This window comes from Odocoileus virginianus, chromosome 26 (assembly GCF_023699985.2).
Source record: "Odocoileus virginianus isolate 20LAN1187 ecotype Illinois chromosome 26, Ovbor_1.2, whole genome shotgun sequence".
In the NCBI taxonomy this organism is placed as follows: Eukaryota; Metazoa; Chordata; class Mammalia; order Artiodactyla; family Cervidae; genus Odocoileus; species Odocoileus virginianus.
Genome location: NC_069699.1, coordinates 9502177 through 9523729, shown reverse-complemented (window position 1 = coordinate 9523729; position 21553 = coordinate 9502177). Strand labels below are relative to the sequence as shown.

The following is a 21553-nucleotide window of genomic DNA, read 5'->3' as shown; positions in this document are numbered from 1 at the left end:
ATGCCTGGGAGAACCCTGTATTCCTGTGACAGAAGAGACTTCAGAGCATTGTCTCCCAGACCTCAGTTTTCTCATCCACAAAATGGAGATAAGACTATCTGCTGAGATTGTTGACCCCAGTGTTTTTTTGCTATCTGAATTAGGTATCTTTATAAAGAGACAGTCCTGAGAGTGGTAAGGCTGTGTCTAAGGCTCTGACCGTATTTCCTAGTGTGTGTGTGGAAGGGGTGAGGGGGGACCCTTGCAGCCCCTTACCTTCCTGTATAGAGGGGCTGGGTTGAGGCCCATGTTTCCTGGATGTCCCAGTGCGAGAAACTGTCTTGGGTATCCTTATTCTCTTCCTGGTCCTTTGCTGTGCTTCACCTGGTCACCAGAGCATCTCAGCCAGCGCTGAGCTAGCAAGGGCTGTGGGCTTAGGTACCACAGTGCCTGTGGCTCTGAGAGGGCGGGGTGGGGGCTGTGGTTTCTTCAGGCTGCACGTGGAAGCCTGAGGGTAGGGCTGGAATCCTTTGGGGAGGATGGTGAGCCAGATTGCTTCTGTCTGGTCCTAACACTGGGCAGAGTGGTTTTCTAGCTCCTTTGGAGTCAAGGTCCACAGCTCCTGAGATCCTGCCGTCCTGCTCTCATCAGCCCTGCTCGTCAGAGAGACCCAAGGTGCTGTTGTGAGGCTGTGAGCTGGGAGAGAACGGAGAACACAGTGAGGAGGGGCGCTAAGAAGCAGTCCACCCACAGGAGAGCGCGGTTTCACGTATTTATTTTTGGCAGGAAGGAAATCATCGCAAACCTCTTGACTGACAATGCTCGCCCCTGGAAATGTGCACATTCCACATGTAGTATTTCCCCAGTGATGTTTATCACATTCAAATGTCCAACAAAAATCCATGACTACCCAGACATTAGCATCTCTACCCCTTGGGCGGGGGTGTTAGAAGCTCTCTGGAGAATGAACAGCAGCAGACACCATCAGATTTACAGTAAAATAGGAACAGAGGCAGCCAGTTGATTGTGCACGGGTAAAGGAAAGCACTTCAAACCATCCATTCTTCTCGAACCCTGGCGTGCCAACTGTCCATCACAGCACCTTTTAAAAGCAGAGGCACAAACGTCACTAGTGTTTGACCATAGGGCTGTGTGGTTCTGGATTTCATGAGAAAGCCATCTTGAATACACGGGGTTGCAGAATGTTGCCAGGTTATAGACTTACAGATTTCCTTTTCATACCATGCGTTCAAACGCTGCAACCATGACAAGTCAGTGTCATCAGGGCATCCTCATGTCTCCAAGATCATCTCATCAAAATGGCACCACGTCAGAGGAGCTTCCCCACCAACCGTCAGCTATGACGGGTGGTGCTTCTTTTTAGGATACAATGCGTTGTTTACGAACAGCTAATGGGTGAGACCATGGACCAACATGTGGGATTCCAGAGCAATGGAAGACAGAGCAGTGACAACCTCCACTGTGCCTGGGCGCCTCCACTCGAGGCCCAGCCAGAGTCCATGACCCACGGTATCCTGTTCCAGATATTAAAGTAAAAAATAATTGTCCAGGAGACTCTTATTTTAACCTGGTACCAAAAGGACCATGGAAACTCAGGAGGTCAGATTTTTCATTTGGCTAAAGAGTTGGGGGTGTTTTGGTAACATGGGAAGTATATGGCACAGAGATAGGTTTCCTTAGGTTTTAAAGCCCACAATCTCATAAAAGGTAAAAAGTAAAAACAATACCCGTATTTACCTTAAAAACATAAACCCCAAACATTCATCTCATTTCTTGGCCTTATGTTAGAATTCTATTGCTTCATTTACATGTAGATGATTAAAAATATATATATCAATATAGATATTTTGATTATATACATAAAGCAGAATCAAGGGCTAAAATAAGAACGGAATTTTGGAGTGGGGTCGAATAAGGTGCACAGAATCCAGAACTCCCTGGAGGGCCTGCTGCCCTCCCGAGACATTCTGTGTCTGTGATGGCAGGAACCGGGCTCCACCCCCGCCAGCTCTGCACCGGCGCAGTGCAGTGGCGCTCACAGCCTCGGGAACGACCAGGTGAAGGATCTGGCTCAAGCCTGCCACGTGTCTTCACTCCATCAGAAGTGGGGCACGATTCCTAGGTTTGATTCCCCTGGGATATTCTAGAATCTCCTCGCTGCCCCGTATTCCAAGTAAGACCTTGGGATGCCAACAAAGCAGGGAGCACAGGTCAGGGGGGCCTAAGGGTCTCATCAGGACCAACTTCTGTGTGGATGTCAACACGTGACAGACACTTGACTGCAACATTCAAGACATTTAAGGCAGTGGGTTCATTTAATGACTAGTTTTCCGAATCAAGGTGTATGGCGTGTGCAGACCTGCCACATAAGTGTCATTTCCTGTGGTCACGCTGAGCAAGGGGCTGTTTCTGTTTTAACTGGCATGTGGATGACTGGGTTTGGAACACTCAAGAGTGTCGGGAGACCTGGTTACCCCTAAATACTTACTTCTCTCCTGAAAGCACGGCAGTCCGCAGACCAAAGTGCTGTTGGGAGGACGTGATTGGCAGCTGGCTTCACTATTTTGTGAATGAAAGCAGAAAAGAAATTTTACTTTGACACCCCCCCTCACCCCAACTGTTTTCCAATCTTCTTAGTGCTGGTGGCTCCCACCAGAACTCTGGCCTGACCCACAGAGGACTAAGGCAACGGTGCCAACATGAAAGGGTTCTTTTTTAATTATCTTTAAGAGCAATACTTTATGTAGACCGTCTCATTGTCAAACGAGGATCATGGCACTGCTTAAAAGATCTCACTGGAAAAGGCTGCAAAAGGAGCCCCAGCTCAGGGAGGGGGCCCTTCCTTTCCCTGGCTCTGGGTAATGGGTCCCACGTCCAGATGCGTCTCCCCCACCCTCAGCTCAGAAACAGGCTGTGCTTCAAAAGAGAAGCCCAAGAAATGGACTCGGGCCACATCAGCATGGTGGCGGCTTGAGGCCACAGGTTCTCCTGAGAGAACGGTCAGCTTAGCACAAGCTCTGAGGCTGACTGCAGTTTGAAAAGGAACGCCACACCGATGAGGTGCGCCGGCCCTTTGGTCTTTGTTCCCTCCTGAACCTGTGAGGCTGGTGCCAGAGAGGGAACGCGGTCTGCAGTCTGCAGTGGGGTGGGACACCTAGGTTTCTGACCCTGTCCAAGTCTGCAGCTTAGCAGTGAGCAGATTCTGAGCGTAGGCACAGTGGCAAAGAACAGTGTAACAGCCGCTGGTCAATTCCATTTGGTGGCAGCGCAGTAGCAGCAAAGAAAATTCCCGAACAGCTCCATGGGGTATCCAACTTTTGAAAAGGACAGATTTAAAAAAAAACCAATAAACAGAATTCCTTTTTTAACTATCCAAGGGTTTTAGAGTTTTCTGTAACTGCTCTACCCCCAACGACAACAATAACCAAACCAAGAACATACAGAAGTATGGCAGTCGTGTGAAACCACAAGCGACATGATGCCACTTTTCAAGGGGAAAAATGTGACCTCAAGACAAATCTGTCACCATCAGAAATAAGAAGAAGAATACAAAAGGATCTATCGTTGCCTAAAGCATTGAGCCACACGGTTGCGGATACATTCCAAACTGGGTCGGAAATGAAGGTACACAATGACACAGTCACAAAATCTCCTCGAAGGAACCTGGCCCTGTGGCATGCCACAAGTGGTCAGCGCAGCCCACCTGTTGGGAGACAGGCTCCTAGGACTCACCCCATCCCCTGCCACCCCCCCCCCCCCCCACCTCCCAGGTTTTAGAAAATTGTCATATTCATCTTCTTAGAGAATCTAAGACAATAAAAGACTAAAAGATGTCTGGAAATATGTCGCATAGAAAAATTAACTCTCAGCTTAAAATAACATTCAAAAAGGCACTTCATCCTGTAGGAAAAGATTCTGAGTTGGGTCAGCTCCTCTGAGCTGGGGTAGAAGGGGACAGGCTGTCTGCTTGGAGGGGAGGACAGTTGTAAAAGGAAGTTCTGATAGATACCAAGCTTTTTTTTTTTTTTTTTCCATTTTTTTCCTTTTTGGTATGTTTTAAGAAAAGCAAATCCAGTAAAATGCATGTCCCTTTATGAAATTCATTAAAAGAGTTCGCTTTAAAATAGTTGTTTCTGTTCTTAAAAAATAAACCAGGTAGGTATGGCCACACTCGCCCCATGGCCTGGAGCACGGCGTGTCCGTACTCTCAGCTCCCAGGAGAGCGGAGGCCAGGAGGGTCCCAGGCTGAGGTTCCAGGTGCGCAGGCAGGAGGCGGGCGGAGGCCGGGGCTACCTACTGCAGAGTCTGTGCAGCATGCTGTACACGTCGTCCTCCTGGCTCAGGCCCTCGAAGAAGGGGATGAGGTCCAGCAGTTCCGTGTCCGTCATGTCGTCGAACCAGGACTGCACAGGCACCTGGAAGACAGTGCGTGCAGCGGGCAGCAGAGCTGTATCAGGCCTGGGGGCCGCGTCCAGCCTGACTGCGCCCCCACACTTCAATGTCTTCTTTGGTAAGGAGGATGGGTATCTAGTAATCACCAGCACCATCACTTGTTTGTTCTCCCGTCCCAGCTAAAATCAACCTGAATCTATCTGGTTCAGAAGATGGCTCGGGAAGGCAAAGTTAAGTGTATCCAGTTGGCATGCACTTTCCTGCTTTGTCTTCCTGCTGCATTAAAGGTAGCCAGAACGCAGAATATATAACTACCTTGTGTGTGTGCATGCTAAGTTGCTTCAGTCTTCCTGACTCTTTGCGACCCTAGGGACTGTAGCCCGCCAGGTTCCTCTGTCCATCCAACACTCTTTCTATTGCATCAAACACTCTTTCTATTGCATCAAACCACTCCTTGCTCCTCAGAGCACTTGAAGTCAGAGGTCACCAGTCAACCAACCACTGACATCTTTGGAGAGGGTGTCAGAAGGCTTCCACTTAGTGTCACTGCACAGCACGGAGACGTGGATTATTGCCTCCCATGCTTCGCAGAGTTCAGTTAAAAGGGGAAATAGAACATCTCAGGACGGGAGTCTCCTTCAGTTTTAGATAGAGAGGTGGGGAGGGCTGCTAGAGGGTGGTAGCAAGAGGTGCAAAGAAGAGACATAAAAACAAATTCGAGGAAGCCAAAAATGTTTTTAAAACTAAGATTTTTGACCCTTTTACAAATCTAAAGACTGTTTAGAAATGTAACAGTTCATTGGTGGTGGTGGTTTAGTCGTTAAGTCGCATCTGACTCTGCGACCCCATGGACTGCATAGCCCTCCAGACTCCTCTGTCCATGCAATTCTCCAGGCAAGAATACCGGAGCGGGTTGCCATTTCCTTTTCTAGGGGATCTGCCTGACCTGGGATTGAACCTGCATCTCTTGCATTGCTGGTGGATTCTTTACCGACTGAGCCACCAGGTAAGCCAACAATTCATTATGTAATTAAAAAAAAAAAATCAACAAGCTAAGGAGTAAGGAAAAAATGACTACTCCTAGGGGAAGGGGTGGGAATAGGGGATAGGGCAGGAATGGACACAAGATTTCTCTGAATGTATCTTTGTTGATAGTTTTGTTTTTAATTAAAAAAAAAAATTTTGGCCACACAGCAAGTCATGCAGAATCTTTGTTTCCCCAAGCAGGGAACAAATCCAAACCTTCCTATGGTGCAAGCACTTGTGGACTCCTAACCACTAGACTGCCAAAGGAGAAACTTTGGTGAGAGTTTTGATGCTAAACCATGTAAATGTGTTATATGATTGAAATGAAATTAAATCAGTAAGGAAAAAAGCAACAAAAAAATGAATCTTCACGTATGTAAGTTCGGTGACATAACCATAGAAAGGATTATTTCAGGCGATTTTGAAACACAGTTTTCTGTTTGTAGAATTGCTAAAAAAAAATCCCTAAATGCGTTCAATTGTTTTATCGTTAGTAATAATATTAAAACAATGCAATTTTGAAACTGTTAAAACTATACTATAGGATCAATCAAATCTGTAATGATGTTAATAAGGAATCATGAGTTTCAGTGTAAGAGGAGACATAAATACAAAAACAACAGGAAATTAAATAAAAACTGTTACAATTGAATTGGAAAAACCAATGTGAATTTATGATTTTGTCTTCATTCTATAAATAAAAATAGATGTATTTTAGTTCTGTCCAGTAGAAAGGACTGGAAGCAAAGGACATCCTAATAACAATGAGAACCCACTCAAACTGTGGTCTCTAAATACCATTCTCACTCACAGGAATCAGATGCATAGAAAAATGGCTGATTACAGGGCTGGAGCAAGAAATGGACAAGATGAGTTTGGAACACCTTGTTGGACTTGAAAGCAGGAAGTAATCAAGGACTATTGTTATTTGAAGGAGCATCCACTGGCTATAGGTGAACATTTGAGCATAAAAAGGATAATAGATAGATTAAATTATAACATAAAAAAATCCATAGCTTCATAATGGTATCTAAAAAAGTTGGTTACTTCTAGAGGTTCCTAGAGCACCATCTCATAACTCTCAAAACAGAAAAAATAAAGAAAAACAACCAAGACTTTATTCTGATTTCCCTATTCAAACTGAATTTTAGGGTAATCAAGTAATCAATGAGAGTAAGTTCAATGAAAAAAAAGAGAATTCCAGCCAATGCAGAAAGAATGATAGAGTTTAGAAATTACCATTTTGTAATTTCTAATAAAATAGTGGATGGAGGGCAAAGATCATCAACAACTGCTCACATTTTTAGGTGAAAAGTCAAGTGAAAATTTTAAAATGGATGGATCAGGCTGATAACACCTGAATCCAAAAGGCAACTTAAAATCTTTAAAAGTGGGACAATCTGATGTTATATGCCTCCTGATGTGACGTCACAGTAAGAACACAATACTGAAGCAATGTATGTACCTACCTTGTTTAGATTCTGATTCAAACAACCCAAATAAAAGAAAATATTTCTAGATGATAGGGAAAAGATGAATACAGACTGGATATTAGTGATAATATCAAGAAACTGCTAGTATTATCAGACGTGATAATGGAATTAGGATTTATTTTTTGGTGGTGGTAGGGGGCGCTGTGCTGCATGGCCTGTGGGATTTTAGTTCCCTGACCAGGGATTGAACTCGTGCCCCCTACAATGGAAGCACAGAGTCCTAACCACTGGACCTCCAGGGAAGTGCCTGGAATTGAGATGATAAAAAAGAATCCTTATCTGTTAGACACATTACAAAATGCATTATGTTGAATTTAACTCATCAAAAGGAGCATACTTTAATATATTTGAATGTTTGTTCAGTTAATGATTATACACAAAGTGAACCTAGTTTGAACTCGGTTTTTGGTTATAAGAGGAGCAACACAGTTATGGTCTCAAGGAAAAGATCCTGTATGGGCTTTCGTTGAGACTGGGAAGCCTGGGCTTGGGAGAAGCATCCTCTCCAGGGCCTGAGCTGAGGTCTGGTGTGGCGGCCACTGTGGAGGGGTGAGCAGCCTCTAGTAGGGCTGACCTCGCCTCCTGGAATAAAGGGCTGGCAGCAGGAGGGCGCCTCTCCTGCTCTGAGATGTGCTGCACCCAGAGACTTGGCACTGGGAGCTGCCACGCTCCAGGGAGTTTTATGTAGGAAATGTTCCCATTTTGTCTACTTTTTAAACATCATTAGGAGGTGGTAAAGCCTGGTAGTCTCATCTGAAGACCTCACTAAAGTGTTTTATTCATTCTTAATACTTCTGTTGAAGAGGTCACCCAGACCTTCTGAATTTACAGGGGTCACACAGTCCTGGGCAACAGCCAGATCCAGGAGGCCAATGACAGACAAAAACCTTCTCAGTCATGATCCTAACAATGCTGAGAAGATACAGGCTCACTGAGCACTTACCCAACACAAGCACCGCCACACTTGATCCTCCAACAATCCCACGAATCAGCATGCCTAGAAGGCCCATTTGACAGAGAGGGCAACTTCGGCAGAGAGGCTCAGTGAGCATAAATAATGGTCAATGTCATGTAACTGCTCAATGCAAAGCTGGGATTTCACGAAGGAAAAGGCCATGAAACCCCCGCACAGGTGCTTGAAGGTACGGAAGTGGCTCCACCTGGCCAGAGAGCTCAGCTGGAGCCCTGAGTCCCTTCGGCCTGGGGCTACTTACTGCATTCTCAGGATGGAAGATGTAGGAGGCAGGAGAATTGTCCACGATGATCACTTTGCTCAGCTCCCGCCCAAGGCGACTCAGGTCTTTCACATAGTTCCCACGATGGAAAACACACGATTCCCGGAAGAGCCGGGCCCGGAACACACCCCAGCGGTCCAGCAGGTCGGCCACAGGGTCTGCGTACTGGGAAGCAGGCATCACAGTGAAGGTTGGGTGCGCGGAAGAGCCCAGGAGCCCTGACCTCCTGCAGCAAAAGCCACACTATTCTTCTAAAAAGGGACTTATGTAACTGCAGGTGTTTCAAGATCCTGGGTATTTCCCTGACACCCTGGATTCTTCCATTTCTCTCACTTCTCATATCAAATCCATCAGAAATTCCTGTCAGTTCCCTCTCCAAAAATATCTCGAATCCGCCTGCATCTCTCTGTTTGTACTGTCACTCCCTTGTCCGGGCCTCTGTAATCTCTGGCCCGCAGAGGCGCCTCCCTCTTCCCCTGGGGCCTCCTTTCCACTCACCTTGCAGCTGTCAGAACGGCCACTGGAAAACACCCTTCAAACCCTGCACTGGCTTCCTGCCACACTTGGAACGAAGCCCCGGGGCCCTGCCAGATCCCACACGGCTGCGGCTGCCTCTCAGCTCCACCTCAAGGCACTTGAGCCACGCTGGTTTTGCACACGGTCGGGACCTTTGCATCAGTGTCCCCTCTGCTGGAATATTCTCTCCCCCACTCTCTGCACACACTTCTCCTTCCATCTCCTCAGTTTTTGGCGCTCAGCTCTCCTTACCACCTTCCCAGCCCTCCTGCACTTTCCTCTGCAGAAACTCTCCGGCCTTGCAGCCGCCATCGCCTCCACAGAGCTCACCACCACCCGGGGCCACCTTACGGCTCTGTCATCTGTCAGGGTCTTGCCTGCCGTGTTCCCCATGACGTCTCCAGCACCTTGCGGGTGACTACCTCTTGGTGCATGTGCATGTGCTAAGTAACTTCAGTCTGGTCCGACTCTCTGCGACCCTCTGGACTGCAGCCTGCCAGCAGGCTCCCCTGTCCGTGGGATTCTCCAGGCAAGAAAACTGGAGTGGGTAGGCATTCTCTTCTCCAGGGGATCTTCCCAAGCCAGGGATTGAATCCAGATCTCTTTATGTCTTGGCAGACGGGCTCTTTACTACTAGCGCCACCTCTTGGTAGGGCTCGGTAAATACGAGTTGCATCAGCCAAGGGAAGTGTGGACTTGGGATCCGGCTGGTGTGCACAGGGCCGCACTGCCCCCTAGAGGAGCTCTGAGCAGCACGGCCAGCCCAGCCCCAGACAGCACGGCCAGTGACTGGGAGCCCAGGAGTTTTAAGGGAGAGAGTTAGAGCCCAAATCACAGCTGGGGTTCACCCTGCTTGGCCGTCTCCCATGGCCTGGGGAATTTTCCCCAAAGAACACTGAAAGGGATAAAGAAGAAATAAAGGGGTTGTGCCTGAGGGAAAATCTTCATCCAGACTGAATGGCTGGGGCTGGAGGTAAAAGTGGCAGCTCCCGGCCATGTGAGGCCAGGCCTCAGCACCAAGACCCAAGTGAAGGGCACAGTCAGAGGCCCCTAGGGGCCCAGAGGCTCTGCCGGGGAAGTGGGAAGCGCCCGAGGCTGGTGGTGTGGGGAAGGCCGGTGGTGGAACACACAGCAGCCCGAGTGCAGAGCAAAGGCTGTCATGGCTGCAGGATGCAGGGCTGCAAGCAGCATCCTGGCTCCACAGGTGAGTCCTCCTCCTGACGAAGCAGAGCGCGGGGCGAGGCTGGGTTTCCTGCTGACCAAGGGAGGTGAGCTTAGGGCTCCAGGTGAGGGGAGCGAAGTGCCACGCGGGTCATTTTTAAGCAGCTGACTCTAGCTAATTTCTTCATAATCATTAACAACAGTGGTGGCATACATCTTTCAAGGGAGTGTCCTAGTTGGGGGCTCCCGGCCATGGGGATGTAAGCTTCACGTGGGCATGGACCATCTCTTGTTCTCTGGAGTATGTCTAACGCCTAGGACAGTGCCTGACACTGCAGGTATAAAGGACATACTTGGTGGGTGAGTGTATGGAGGATGGACACTAGATGGGGAAGCAGACGCTGTGGGGTTCTGTCATCAGAGGTTGCTCAGGCCCCAGGGAAGCAGGCCAGGAGGTCCTGCACACCAGTGGTGCGGGCTGGGGGCTGAGCTCAGGGCCAAGCCCTGGGCAGTGGCTCCCTGTCAGCAGAGCTGTGCACTCGGGAGGAGAGAAGCCGGAAGGCTGCACATTTTGTGGGTTTTTTTTTTTTTTTTGCCACATGCACTGCATGGCATGAGGAACTTCCCTGACCAGGGATGGAACCTGTGCCCCCTGAAGTGGAAGCATGGAGTCCGATCTACTGGACCACCACTGAAGTCCTTGGAAGGCAGCACATGGGGGCTGATTCGGCAAAGGCAGCCTGGGATAGCAGTGAGAGAAGGGCTGGAGAGACAGATGGAGGGGCAGGTGGGAGCCGTCCAGGAAGAGAGACCGAACAAGGATGTTTAAGCAAGTGCTGGGGATGATGCCAAGAAAGAGTGCTTTCAATTTTGCCAAAGGAAAGAAACAGCTCTCAGTCCCCCAGCACAGTGCAGCCTTCCTGCGTGTTATTTTTTTGGTCATCGCTTCAGGCGCCTCAGCAGCCGAGAGCACTGCCAGAAGGGTCATTGGCACCGCAGCACAGTACCGTTCATCTGAGAGGGCACCCACTGGGGAGGTGATGCTCTTCCCGAGGCCGCATTCTATTTTCAGCATGAAGAAGACAGCCCGGGGCTCCTGATTCCCTCCCCACTGGCTCAAGCTTTATGGCCTGGTGATGAGCCTCGCAGAATGGCAGAGAGATGGCCCAAACCAGAAATGCCCAACCCAGCAAAGCAGCACAGCACACCTGGGAACTCAGGGTCAGAGTCCCCACCATGCAGAGAAGGGAGCCCGCATAGAGATGGAACATGGGGGAGGGAGCTGCCTGTGCGTCCTTGGAGCAGGTCTGCAGACAGGCAGATGTCTAACCTGGGCCCTGCAGAGCGCATCCTGGGGCCACTGAGGTGCCCATGGAGACACTGTTGGTGCCACCAACAAATGGATGGCACTGGCCCTGTCAGGGTCAGGGCTGGAGACACAGACATGGGCAAGGAACGCTTTCGAGGAGCGGGGCCTGCCTTCCACGCAGTGCAGGCACCTCAGTTCACCTGTGAAAGGACAGGCTCACCCACATGGTGGGAGGCAGTGCTATGAACCTGCCAGGTCCCTCAGACAGTGGGTAAGGGCAGAGAAACCACTTTCTTTGGTCAGGGCCACTGTAGGTGCTGGGTTAGAGAGTCAAACCAAACCACAGGACCAAAACACGTGTGGCTTATTTTATCATCATGAATAATTATGACAGAGCATGAACACCAGGAGCAGTGACCATGAAACAGTGCCCGGCACAGCGCATGGGAGGCCCAGCAGGGGCTCCACAGGCACCTGCGGAACAGGAGTCGGGCCCTGGGCTATCCTCCTTCTGGGCGTGATTTCATTTGCTCCACCCCATGAAGTAGATGGGATCATCCCTATCTCATAGAGGAAACGGAGGCGAGAGAAGTGAAGAGACGGGCCTGAGGTCCTGGGGCTCTTGAGGGCGGTCAGAATGCTCATGCGGCCCCCGGGGGTAGATGAACCTTTGATGCTTATTCTTCCCTGAAACCCGGGTGAGCTGCTAACCCAAGTGCACAGAGGCCTCAGCCAGTCACCAGATGAGATGCAGATGCCTGTCTCGGTCACACGGGACATGCCTGTGGTTGCCTGGTCTGTGGATAGGCAGCTTCAGCAGCGGCAGCAGCAACTTTATGGAGCGTTTGTTCCCAGGGCTCCTGTCGCTATGGTAACCCAAAAGCCTCTCAGGCGGGTGCTGCGCACATGGCCCGCATCTACCCCATCTGGGGTGGGAACCTGTCACCATGGAAACTGCTTCCCCCATCTTAACAAAGGGCCGCCTAATAGACCGGGGGCAGGGGTGGAGGGGCTGGGCTCTGAGTGCCCGGGGCGGGACCCACCTTGGCCAGGCTGGCAGTAAAGAGCACACATTCGAACAGCTGTCCCATTCTCTGCAGGAACTCGTCCACGTGTGGCCGCTTCAGCACATACACCTGCAACGGCAGGGACACCATGCAGGTCAGTCACAGTAGCCGCCGGGGAAAGCCTGGGGCCCTGAGAGCCCTGGGGAGGAAGAATCCCTAACCCGGTCCCTGCCTCCTGACCCCAGGAGGACTGAACGAGGGGCTGTGTCATCTAACATGGCGCTCAGGACCAGACAGCCCTCACGGTATGCTCCAGGTCTGAGTTTGGAGCAGACTCCCCGCCCAAGGGGGAGAGGGAAGCTGACATGGTGTGGAGGGATTTGCAGAACCAGTGAGTGGAAAGGTTGGGCCACGTTCGGGTGACCCAGATCCTTCATTTCACATGTGTTTCATGCGACACACTCTGGGTCAGGCCGTTTCTGGACAGAGGCCGTGGTCTGGGGTGGTCCTTTTGGTGGAGGTCAGGGCATGGCCCACAGACAGGTCTGGGGTTGCTCGCACAGGGGCAGTAAAGCTGCATGAAGGGCCTTCATTGTCAGTGTGGGAAACCGTCTACTTGACACACAACATTAACTCTGCTTCAGTCTGCTCCAGAAACAGATGCTTCAGGGGATGTGAAGCCAGCCTACTCTTAACCCCAGAAACCAGGCATCAGGGAGGGGCCGCCAAGCACAGGGGGCAAAGAACCACCTTTCCTAGAGTGGCTGGGCTCTGCCCCCGACTGGAAGCCTGAACAGATCTGCGGAAACATGGGAGCGGAGAAAGAAGGCAGAGCTGGCAAGAGGAGGCAGAGGAGGTGGGAGGAGGGAAGGACTAATTAAAACTTGAATAAATTTCACTTGAAATTAGCCATTTCCCTAAAATAATTCAAACTTGTTAAAATTCAGTTTGACTCATATTTGTTCAGTCCCAGCTCTGGCCTCAGCCTGAAGTGGTTACAAAGGTGAGGGAAACACAGGCCTTGCCCTTAAAGAGCTCACAGTCTAGAGCAGACATTCAGAAAAACAGACCAAAATAATTGTGCATAATGAAAGCTGCAGCATAAGGATCAATTAATGATGATTAACTTCCCTCTCAAGGGGAGGGAATCACAAAAGGGAACATTTGGCCTGGACCTTGAAGGATGAATAGGAGTTCACCAGGCTGATAAACATGAGAAGTGAGCTTCCAGGCAAGAAATTAGTTTGAGCGTGAGACCTTGCCTGAGAACACCTGGGGTGCTGGAGAATGGCCAGAGCTCTGCCGAGCAGCCCTTCAGAGGCAGAGATAAAGGACGGGGAGATGGGGATAGAAGAGGCTGAAGACGTAGTGTGAAAGGCAGGTCCAGGTGAGTATGCATGGGTCGTGAACAGCAGATGGAGCAGGCTGGATACCCTACAGGAGGAGGGGCAAGGGGAACGGGGCCCTGCTCCATACAGAGGAAGAGCTGCTGAAGAGGAGTTTACACAGGTGGAGGTCTTGGTGGGAAACCTGTGGCTGAGTGAAAGGGTGTGTGGAGGGAGGGGCCAGAGGAGCAGGATGGCCAGGATGGGCCCCCACAGGGCTCTGCTGAGTGGAGAGGCCTGGCGGTGGGGTGCGGCTGCAGTAGCTCCAGGCCTACACTCCACTCACGAGGCTGCTAGGAATGGGTGCGGCCCGTGGTCCTCAGTCTCCTTGGGGATGCTGCTTGGAAACCAAGCGTTGCTACGTGCGAAGGGCAGGAGATTGGTCTGGGGACTATGGCGTTGGTGCCTCTGACAGAGAGGAGGGTCCTGGGCCCAGAGGCTGGCGTCCAGGCCCGCGTCCGCGTGCAAGTAACCGAGAATAGGCCCCTTGGGACCTGCACAGCCTATCCTGGATTACTTGAACGAGGCCACGGCCTTCGCCAGGGCCTTGGTCCTCCTCTGGGCGCCTGTGGCTTCATTCCCTCAGGAGAAAGAGTTTCTGATCCCAGCTCTGGAGTGTCTACCGCCAGGTGAATCATAGCACAGTCTGGAGGGCTGGGGGAGCAGGGCAGCTCTTTTGAGAATGGGCTGGCCACAGCAGGTCAGGTTCTGAGGGCTATGCTCACAGTCTTGAGAAACAAAGGGATTCATTTCTCTCCTAATTTTCGTCATGCCAGTGGGCAGCCTCTCCTTCATCCCACTATCTTGTCACACGAGCCAAGATAATAAACGCAGAAGCCTTAACTGCTTCTCAGATGCGGAGCTAGTTCTGTGGATGCTTGGGCAGATGTTAAATGCCCAAGTGCCTGCCAGTCTGGCTCCCCCATGGCTCTCCAGAGCATGAAGTGTGGAAACACCAGGGACGGGCTGCTGGCAGGCCCTCCTGGCAGGGAGGAGGGGGGACTCGAGTATCCGGCAAAGAGCCCTGTGTCAGGAACAGGAGGCTGGAGCTCTCATTTCAACTCGTCCTGCTGCATGGCCCTGAACCACCCCTCTTCCTGGCTGAGCCTCACTCCCCCCATGCGGACGGTGAGGTAGCTGGACCCGTTGACTCCCAAGGCCCCACCAGCTCTGACACCCTGCACTCAAGGGTCAAAGAGACTACTGACATCTCCAAGGAAAGACAGCCTGTCATGGCTCAAGTACCAAGGGCGAGTTTTCCTCCTGGGATATAAACACACCAGGCCAGAGGCTCTCCCTTTAGATCTTGGGGTTGACAAGGAAGATGACTGGAGCATTTCTGTGGAAAACCTACAATGTCTTCCCACAGCATTTCCAATATTTCACAAGTGAAACTATCCCTAGAGGAGCTTCATGCAATAAAAAGGAAAATAAGGGGCAAAAATATCAGAACAAAGATGCATGCCAACTGACTAGGGCATCTTTATACAAAGCTTCCTGCTGGTCCAAAAATGCACACCCTTCCTCCTTTCCCTTTTGGGTTGGGCTTTACTAAATATTCACAGGAGAACACAATGTAGGAGTGACAAGGTCAGTCTGGAGTGGCTGGTAATCTTTGACAACCTTTGCTGAGAATCTACCCTAAGTCAGTGACTTGTGACATTTCCCTGTTGCCTGCTTGGAGAGCAGCTAAAGCAATTACATAGGGAAGTTAATTAGACCATCAAGCTAGGCCAGTGGGGGATATGGAAACTTCTAAAAGTCTGCATCAAATCAAAGAACTATTTGAACTTGCAACCACATCTAATATTTACAAATAGATTATAGCTTCCCTTATAAATGAAGCATAAAATTCATCCGAGTGAAAGAAAAAAGGCATAAAATCGCTGAATTTTTAATAAAGTCTGCCTCCTCCTGATTCAGTAACAAAATGATTACGGAAAGGGGAATTTAGAAATACAGTTCATAGAAAATGTAATTACTAAAAAAAATGTGAACTGAAACTCAGATTTTAGCTTTGATTTCTTACCTGATGTATAGTTCCATCAATTTCAACGGGAACAATAAAATCAGCATTACTAATAGGCTGGAGAAAGAAGAAACTATAATTAATATGTCTGAAAGAACAAAATAAAACTGGAAACTTTAGCACCAAAAAAGCTTGCCTGGACTAATGTTTTTAATATTGGACAAAACAGTTCAGGGGGACGTTGGAGCATGCCTCAGTTCCTCAAAATAAACATAAGCAGGAAAGCATGTTATTTTCTGTCCTGAATTTTGTTACATTATCAGCATCTTTACTACCTGCCTGGCCCCAACCATAAAGAGTGCTGCGCCTGGCTTGGAAACAGGGCTCCTCTCTAACTCTTGGCTCTTGCCTAGAGTGGCAGGAACCACTGCTGGCCACCAGGGGGCGGAGGCGAGGGCCCGACAGCCCTAGAGGACAGCACTTGATTAGTTGCTACGCTGTGTCAGACTCTGCGGTTGTATGGACTATAGCCCGCCAGGCTCCTCTGTCCATGGGATTTTCCAGCAAGAACACTGGAGTGGGTTGCCATTTCCTTCTTCAGGGGATCTTCTCGACTCATGGATAGAACCTGCATCTCCTGCATTGCAGGCAGATCCTTTACCACTGGACCCATCTGCTAAGTTGCACAAGTACAGACATGCTCAACACATGGGCCCAAAGCGGGGCCACTGGATATATGGGGTGAGGTCAGAGGCCACAGCCCACCGCCTTGGGCAGGCTCTTTCCCCTGTGGACCTTGGTTTCTCCTGTCCTCCACAGTTAGAGCGATGGGTCTGATGAGTGCCCATGGCTCCGTCCAGCTGTGTGCGTCAGTGATTCCCAGGCCCGGAGGTGGGTGGGGTGGGGTGAGTGGGAGAGCCACCACACTTAGACTGCTCTGCGCTGTGTGATACAATACCCAGCACACTCACTAACGTCTGCATATTTAAAGTAACCCAACACTTAGTGACACTTAGAACTCAAATACTATTCTTCAGCAGTCATTATATTCTCAACGACGGACTCGCAAACTGTTCTAAATGGAATTCCACAAATCAAGTGGAAACGAACAGGCCCAAGAGAATCATGAGATCACAAACCCTTGGGATAAGGGAGAGAGGAACAGAAGGAGGGAGACTGGGTGTGATGGTCCCTGGGCAGGGGCATGGGAAAGGTAAGGGTCTCTGATAAGAATCTGAACTAAAGTCTGCCTTTGAGTCCATTACTGTACACACACGTTGTTCTTTAAGACATACACTGGATACAGAGTGAAGTAAGCCAGAAAGATAAAGACCATTACAGTATACTAACACATACATATGGAATTTAGAAAGATGGTAACAATAACCCTATATGCAAAACAGAAAAAGAGACTCCGATGTATAGAACAGACTTGTGGACTCTGTGGGAGAAGGCGAGGGTGGGATGTTTCAAGAGAACAGCATCAAAACATGTATATTATCTAGGGTGAAACAGATCACCAGCCCAGGTTGGATGCATGAGACAAGTGCTCGGGCCTGGTGCACTGGGAAGACCCAGAGGGATCGGGTGGAGAGGGAGGTGGGAGGGGGGACCGGGATGGGGAACACATGTAAATCCATGGCTAATTCATTTCAATGTATGACAAAAACCACTGCAATGTTGTAAAGTAATTAGCCTCCAACAAATAAAAATAAATGAAAAAAAAAAGACATACACTGGAAAACTGTGGGAAATACTAGGTCACAGAACCATTACTAAGCATTTACTAGAGCACTTGAGCCTTAAGCTTACAGTTTCTTCGCTGCTTTGGTTGGAAGGTCAAGGATGAGCGTGGTATTTTTATCATTTCACAACTAAAATACAGAATGAGGTGAGAAAACAAAAGACTGAAGGAAGAAATTCTCATGAGGCGTTAGATTGTGACATTCTATTCCACAAAGTATATATAACAAGGGGGCCGAAGCCAGGGCTGTAAACATGTGTCTCTGGGTCTGCGTGCTGTATAGTTTCAAGGAGAGAAGTTCTTAGCTTTCGGATTCTCAAAGGGCTTTGAGATGCCCAGAACCTTAAAAATCATACAGTATTCTGCTTGAAAATGCAGGCAGCTCAGGGAGGGAAGAAACGAAGACATGCTATTCACATCACCTGTGTATCAATGCCCTCTGAGCAGGTCCTGGAGACACCAGGGGCTCCCAAGCTCCCTCTCTGGAGCCATGAGCCCTCAGTAACCTTGGGCAGTCTGGCTGGTGATGCCCACGCTCCCAGAGCTGCTTGCAAGGAAGCTGGCTACGCTGTGATGATAACTGACCCTTGCCCTAAAGGCCTTTGCTCCTCAGGGACTTGAGAAAGTTCTGAGCATCCTGCCCACAGCGGAGGAAAGGCTTCCAATGCAGTTCACGGTTGAGTTGGGATATAAGGTCACTGAATCGCTGGGATCAATCCTGGGAAGGCCCATGTGGGGCTGTGGAATGAGTGGTACCCACATGCCCCAGGGGCCAGCCAGGCCATTTCTCACTGCCAGGAGGGTGTGTGGCCCCTCCTCCACACTCCCAAGGACTCCAGGACAACTGCCTGGCCCTGACCTGCCAAGGAGGATTCTGTTTAGTGAGAAGCAGGCCCAAAGAGGGATGTTTCTGGCAGAAAGGTCTGCAGGAAAATTTGATAGCTCTCTCCCACTTCCCATATAGCCATCAAAGAGAGACTGGCTGGTGTCAGACACACACTTCATCTCAGGTGGTGCTTTCATGTCTCCCAGCAAAGAAAGCAGGGTCACGGGCTGGTGGTAAACAGAAGAAAATGGTGTAACTGGCCAGCAACAGTAGGGCAGTTCCAGTACCGGAAACCCCCCAAGGAAAACAGGACCAGGACCCCGTACACTTTCTGCTTCCCCCTCAACACACCAACCCCCTATTTCCAAACTTTTTCATCATTTGCTTATTTCAAACAACTTCAAAAATTGGAAAAATGATTAATTAACTCATTTCTTAGGAGTACAGCCATTGCCGTTCCCCCCTGGAGGCCCAGGCTTCCCAGGTGGCACAGTGGTAAAGAATCTGCCTGCAATGCAGGAGGCCTAAGAGACACTGGTTCAATCCCTGAGTTGGGAAGATCCCCTGGAGGAGGAAATGGCAACCCGCTCCAGTATTCTTGCTTGGAGAAGTCCATGGACAGAAGAGTCTGGTGGGCTACAGTTTATGAGGCTGCAAAGAGACATGACTGAGCACATACATACATACATGGAGGCCCTTGGGTAGTTTGTAACTCTGGCTGCTATTCTGGTGGGGAGATTGAGAGGGAGGCATGAGGGAGGTGATGGAAGTAAGACTGTGATGCTCACGCTGAGCGTACTGTAGCCCCTGGCCTTCAGAAGGGAGGGCATGCAGGGGGATACACACTTAGCCATGAAGCTTAGGAAAACTCCAGCAAGCTCTTGTCATGAAAACCGTTAAGATAAATGACTGAATCTGTTCAGATGCCGTAACTCTGAAAGTCTTCTTCAGAGTTGGGCATCTTCCAAAAGTTGGTCTGGGAAGATTTCCAGGATAGTCAGTTGCTTGCTAGTTTTCAACTGTGTCTTCCCTTGTCCTTCCCCATATAAACTGCAGCCTGTATAAACCCCAGCTCAGTTACCTAGACAAACACACAGCAGTGTCCTGGGGCACTGACTGCCTTGTGCTGCCTGGAAAGTATTTCTGCAGGGGGCAGAGTGTTGGAAAACTTAAACTGCGTAAGAATGAGGTCTCAGGGATATTGGCAGCCCAGTGGGTTTTTTCCTCCCAAACTAATTATGTTAATATTCAACTACTCAAGTTAATGTTCATCTGAGTTAATAACCAACTGTTACTGGAATTTTATGAACAGTGAAATCATATGCCAACAAACCACAAGCTTTCATCTTTTTACTTTTCCATTTTTTCAATACAATTGTGGCCAAATCACAAAGATCACTGATGGTATTTTATGTTGATTTACCTTAAATGAACTGTGCACCAATGTTTCATCTAAATCGATGACCACACATTTCTTTCCATAGTCAAGCACCGTTACCTCTGGAAGGAGGTATTTAGCTGGTGGCTAAAGCGGGGGAAAAAAAAAAATCAATATTATTACCTTTGTATAAAAGATCAACCAATTCCCTTACTATTGTGTTACACTATGTCAGTGAGGTTAGAAATGAAATCAAACATTTAAATGCCGGGTTAGGTGCATCATGGAATTTTACTAAAAACAATAGGAAGAAGTAGCTTACAGCTTAAGTTTTACCAAACAAATACTGTGCCACTGTCTGAACATCTATGATGAGGGCCTGGGCTTTGGAACCAGACAAATTTCGGCTGGAATATCAGCTCTGTTTCATCAGCTCTGTTTTTTGGCTCTGAGTTGGGAGAATAATACTTACCATAAAAGGTCGTTATCAGCTATAATTGAAGTAAAACATCCAGCATTCTGCCTGGCACATGTGTGGTAGCTATTGCTATTATTAAAATGGACAACATGAAAATGAATGTTCAATTATAACAGCTATTCTAACCATGCATCCCATGTTCTGGAGTCATATTTCATTTTAAACTCACTATGGTATGTAAGTATATTTTAGAGTTATACTGGACCATAATATTTTTTTAAGTGACTGAAATTCCGAAAAACCTTTAAGAGGAACAATAGAACCACCAGCAAAATGCAATCCAAAGTGAAAAGTGAAAGTGAAAGTCACTCAATTGTGTCCGACTCTTTGCGACCCTACCCATGGACTATGCAATCCATGGAATTCTCCAGGCCAGAATACTGGAGTGGGTAGCTGTTCCCTTCTCCAGGGGATCTTCCCAACCCAGGGATCGAACCCAGGTCTCCCACATTGCAGGCAGATTCTTTACCAGCTGAGCCACCAGGCAAGCCCAGCAATCCAAAGTGACCTCCAATAATAGGAAATAGAAATAAGACTGTGCCCTGTGTTGTTCACGCCCCACTGTGGTACAATACTGGGTGAAGGTGACACTCTTCTCCCTTTAAAGTCTCTGGCCCTGGAAGTCACACTTGAATTCACATGCTGTGTGTTAACCAGAAAATCCATTTATATGTCTTTGTAGTAGTTGACAATCTTATGATAAAGAGGTCATAAAGAGTTAAGAAAATGCTGGATATCTTCAGCCAATCTCAATTTTTGACTTAGAGTATTTATCTCTTGGGCCTTGATTCATTTTAGAAACAATTTTAAGCATTTCAGTTTACTCTGTGGCATATTCAGTACCCGATATTAACTAGCTAATTTTCTGTCCTGGAGGAAGGTCAAGCTCTATTCCAGAATTAATGCAAAACAAAACAACAAGAAAATATCTATCTGTCCCGAGCCACTGAAAAATGGGCAAATCAGCTTATCAAATAAAACAAGAAGGAAAAAAAGAAATCTAGAAGCATTTCTTTCCAAACGGCTCTCTCTTTCTTTCTCTCTTTTTGGTTTAAGTTGAACATTAGTCAAGGAATTTGTTTTAATTTTGGACTTGAGCTGGTTCAATAGTGAATGTAACACAGGCGGTCAACAGGTTAGGTAAATTTGCAAGTGCAATGATTATCTTGGCTGGAGGGCTTGCGGGGTTGAGCAGGATGAGCCTGTGTGGAGACAGGAGCATTTCTAACGCCAGGGGCTCTCTCCAGCGAGTCTGTTTCATTCTCTCCAACATCACCCAGGAGAAAAGGCCCTTACGGCCTCCCAATTCCCTGGGGTCTAACGAAATGTTCACAGGCAGAATCCTTGACGGTGTGGCTCTGGGAAAGACGTGTTTGAGACCCTGGGTGTGGGATCCAGGGTCCTGGAAAGGACTCTGACCTTCATTTCAAATCAGCAAGCAAGTTTTATTTTTTAAAAAATGAAAATAAACCAAGGGAATTTCCTGGAAGTTCAGTGGTTAAGACTCAGTGCTTTCACTGCTGGTGCCTGGGTTCAATCCCCGGTCAGGGAACTAAGACCCTGTATGTTGTGTGGCATGGCCAAAAACAAAGAAACAAACAAAAAAAAAAACCCATGCAAAACTTGCCAGAGGT

The 21553-nt window shown here is 48.7% G+C and overlaps 1 protein-coding gene across 1 annotated transcript in view; it reads right to left on the bottom strand.

The window, feature by feature from the left end:
- Nucleotides 1-738: 738 nt before the first annotated feature.
- Nucleotides 739-21553, bottom strand: part of CTDSPL (CTD small phosphatase like) — a 120104-nt gene continuing 99289 nt past the window's right edge. Inside the window, exons 4-8 of the mRNA XM_070455420.1 lie at nucleotides 19487-19588; nucleotides 15554-15610; nucleotides 12176-12268; nucleotides 8126-8311; nucleotides 739-4415 (exon numbers count right to left, since the gene is read on the bottom strand). Of these exons, the coding sequence (XP_070311521.1) occupies nucleotides 4290-4415; nucleotides 8126-8311; nucleotides 12176-12268; nucleotides 15554-15610; nucleotides 19487-19588 (564 nt within the window). The 3' untranslated portion in view covers nucleotides 739-4289. The remainder of the gene's footprint in view (nucleotides 4416-8125; nucleotides 8312-12175; nucleotides 12269-15553; nucleotides 15611-19486; nucleotides 19589-21553) is intronic.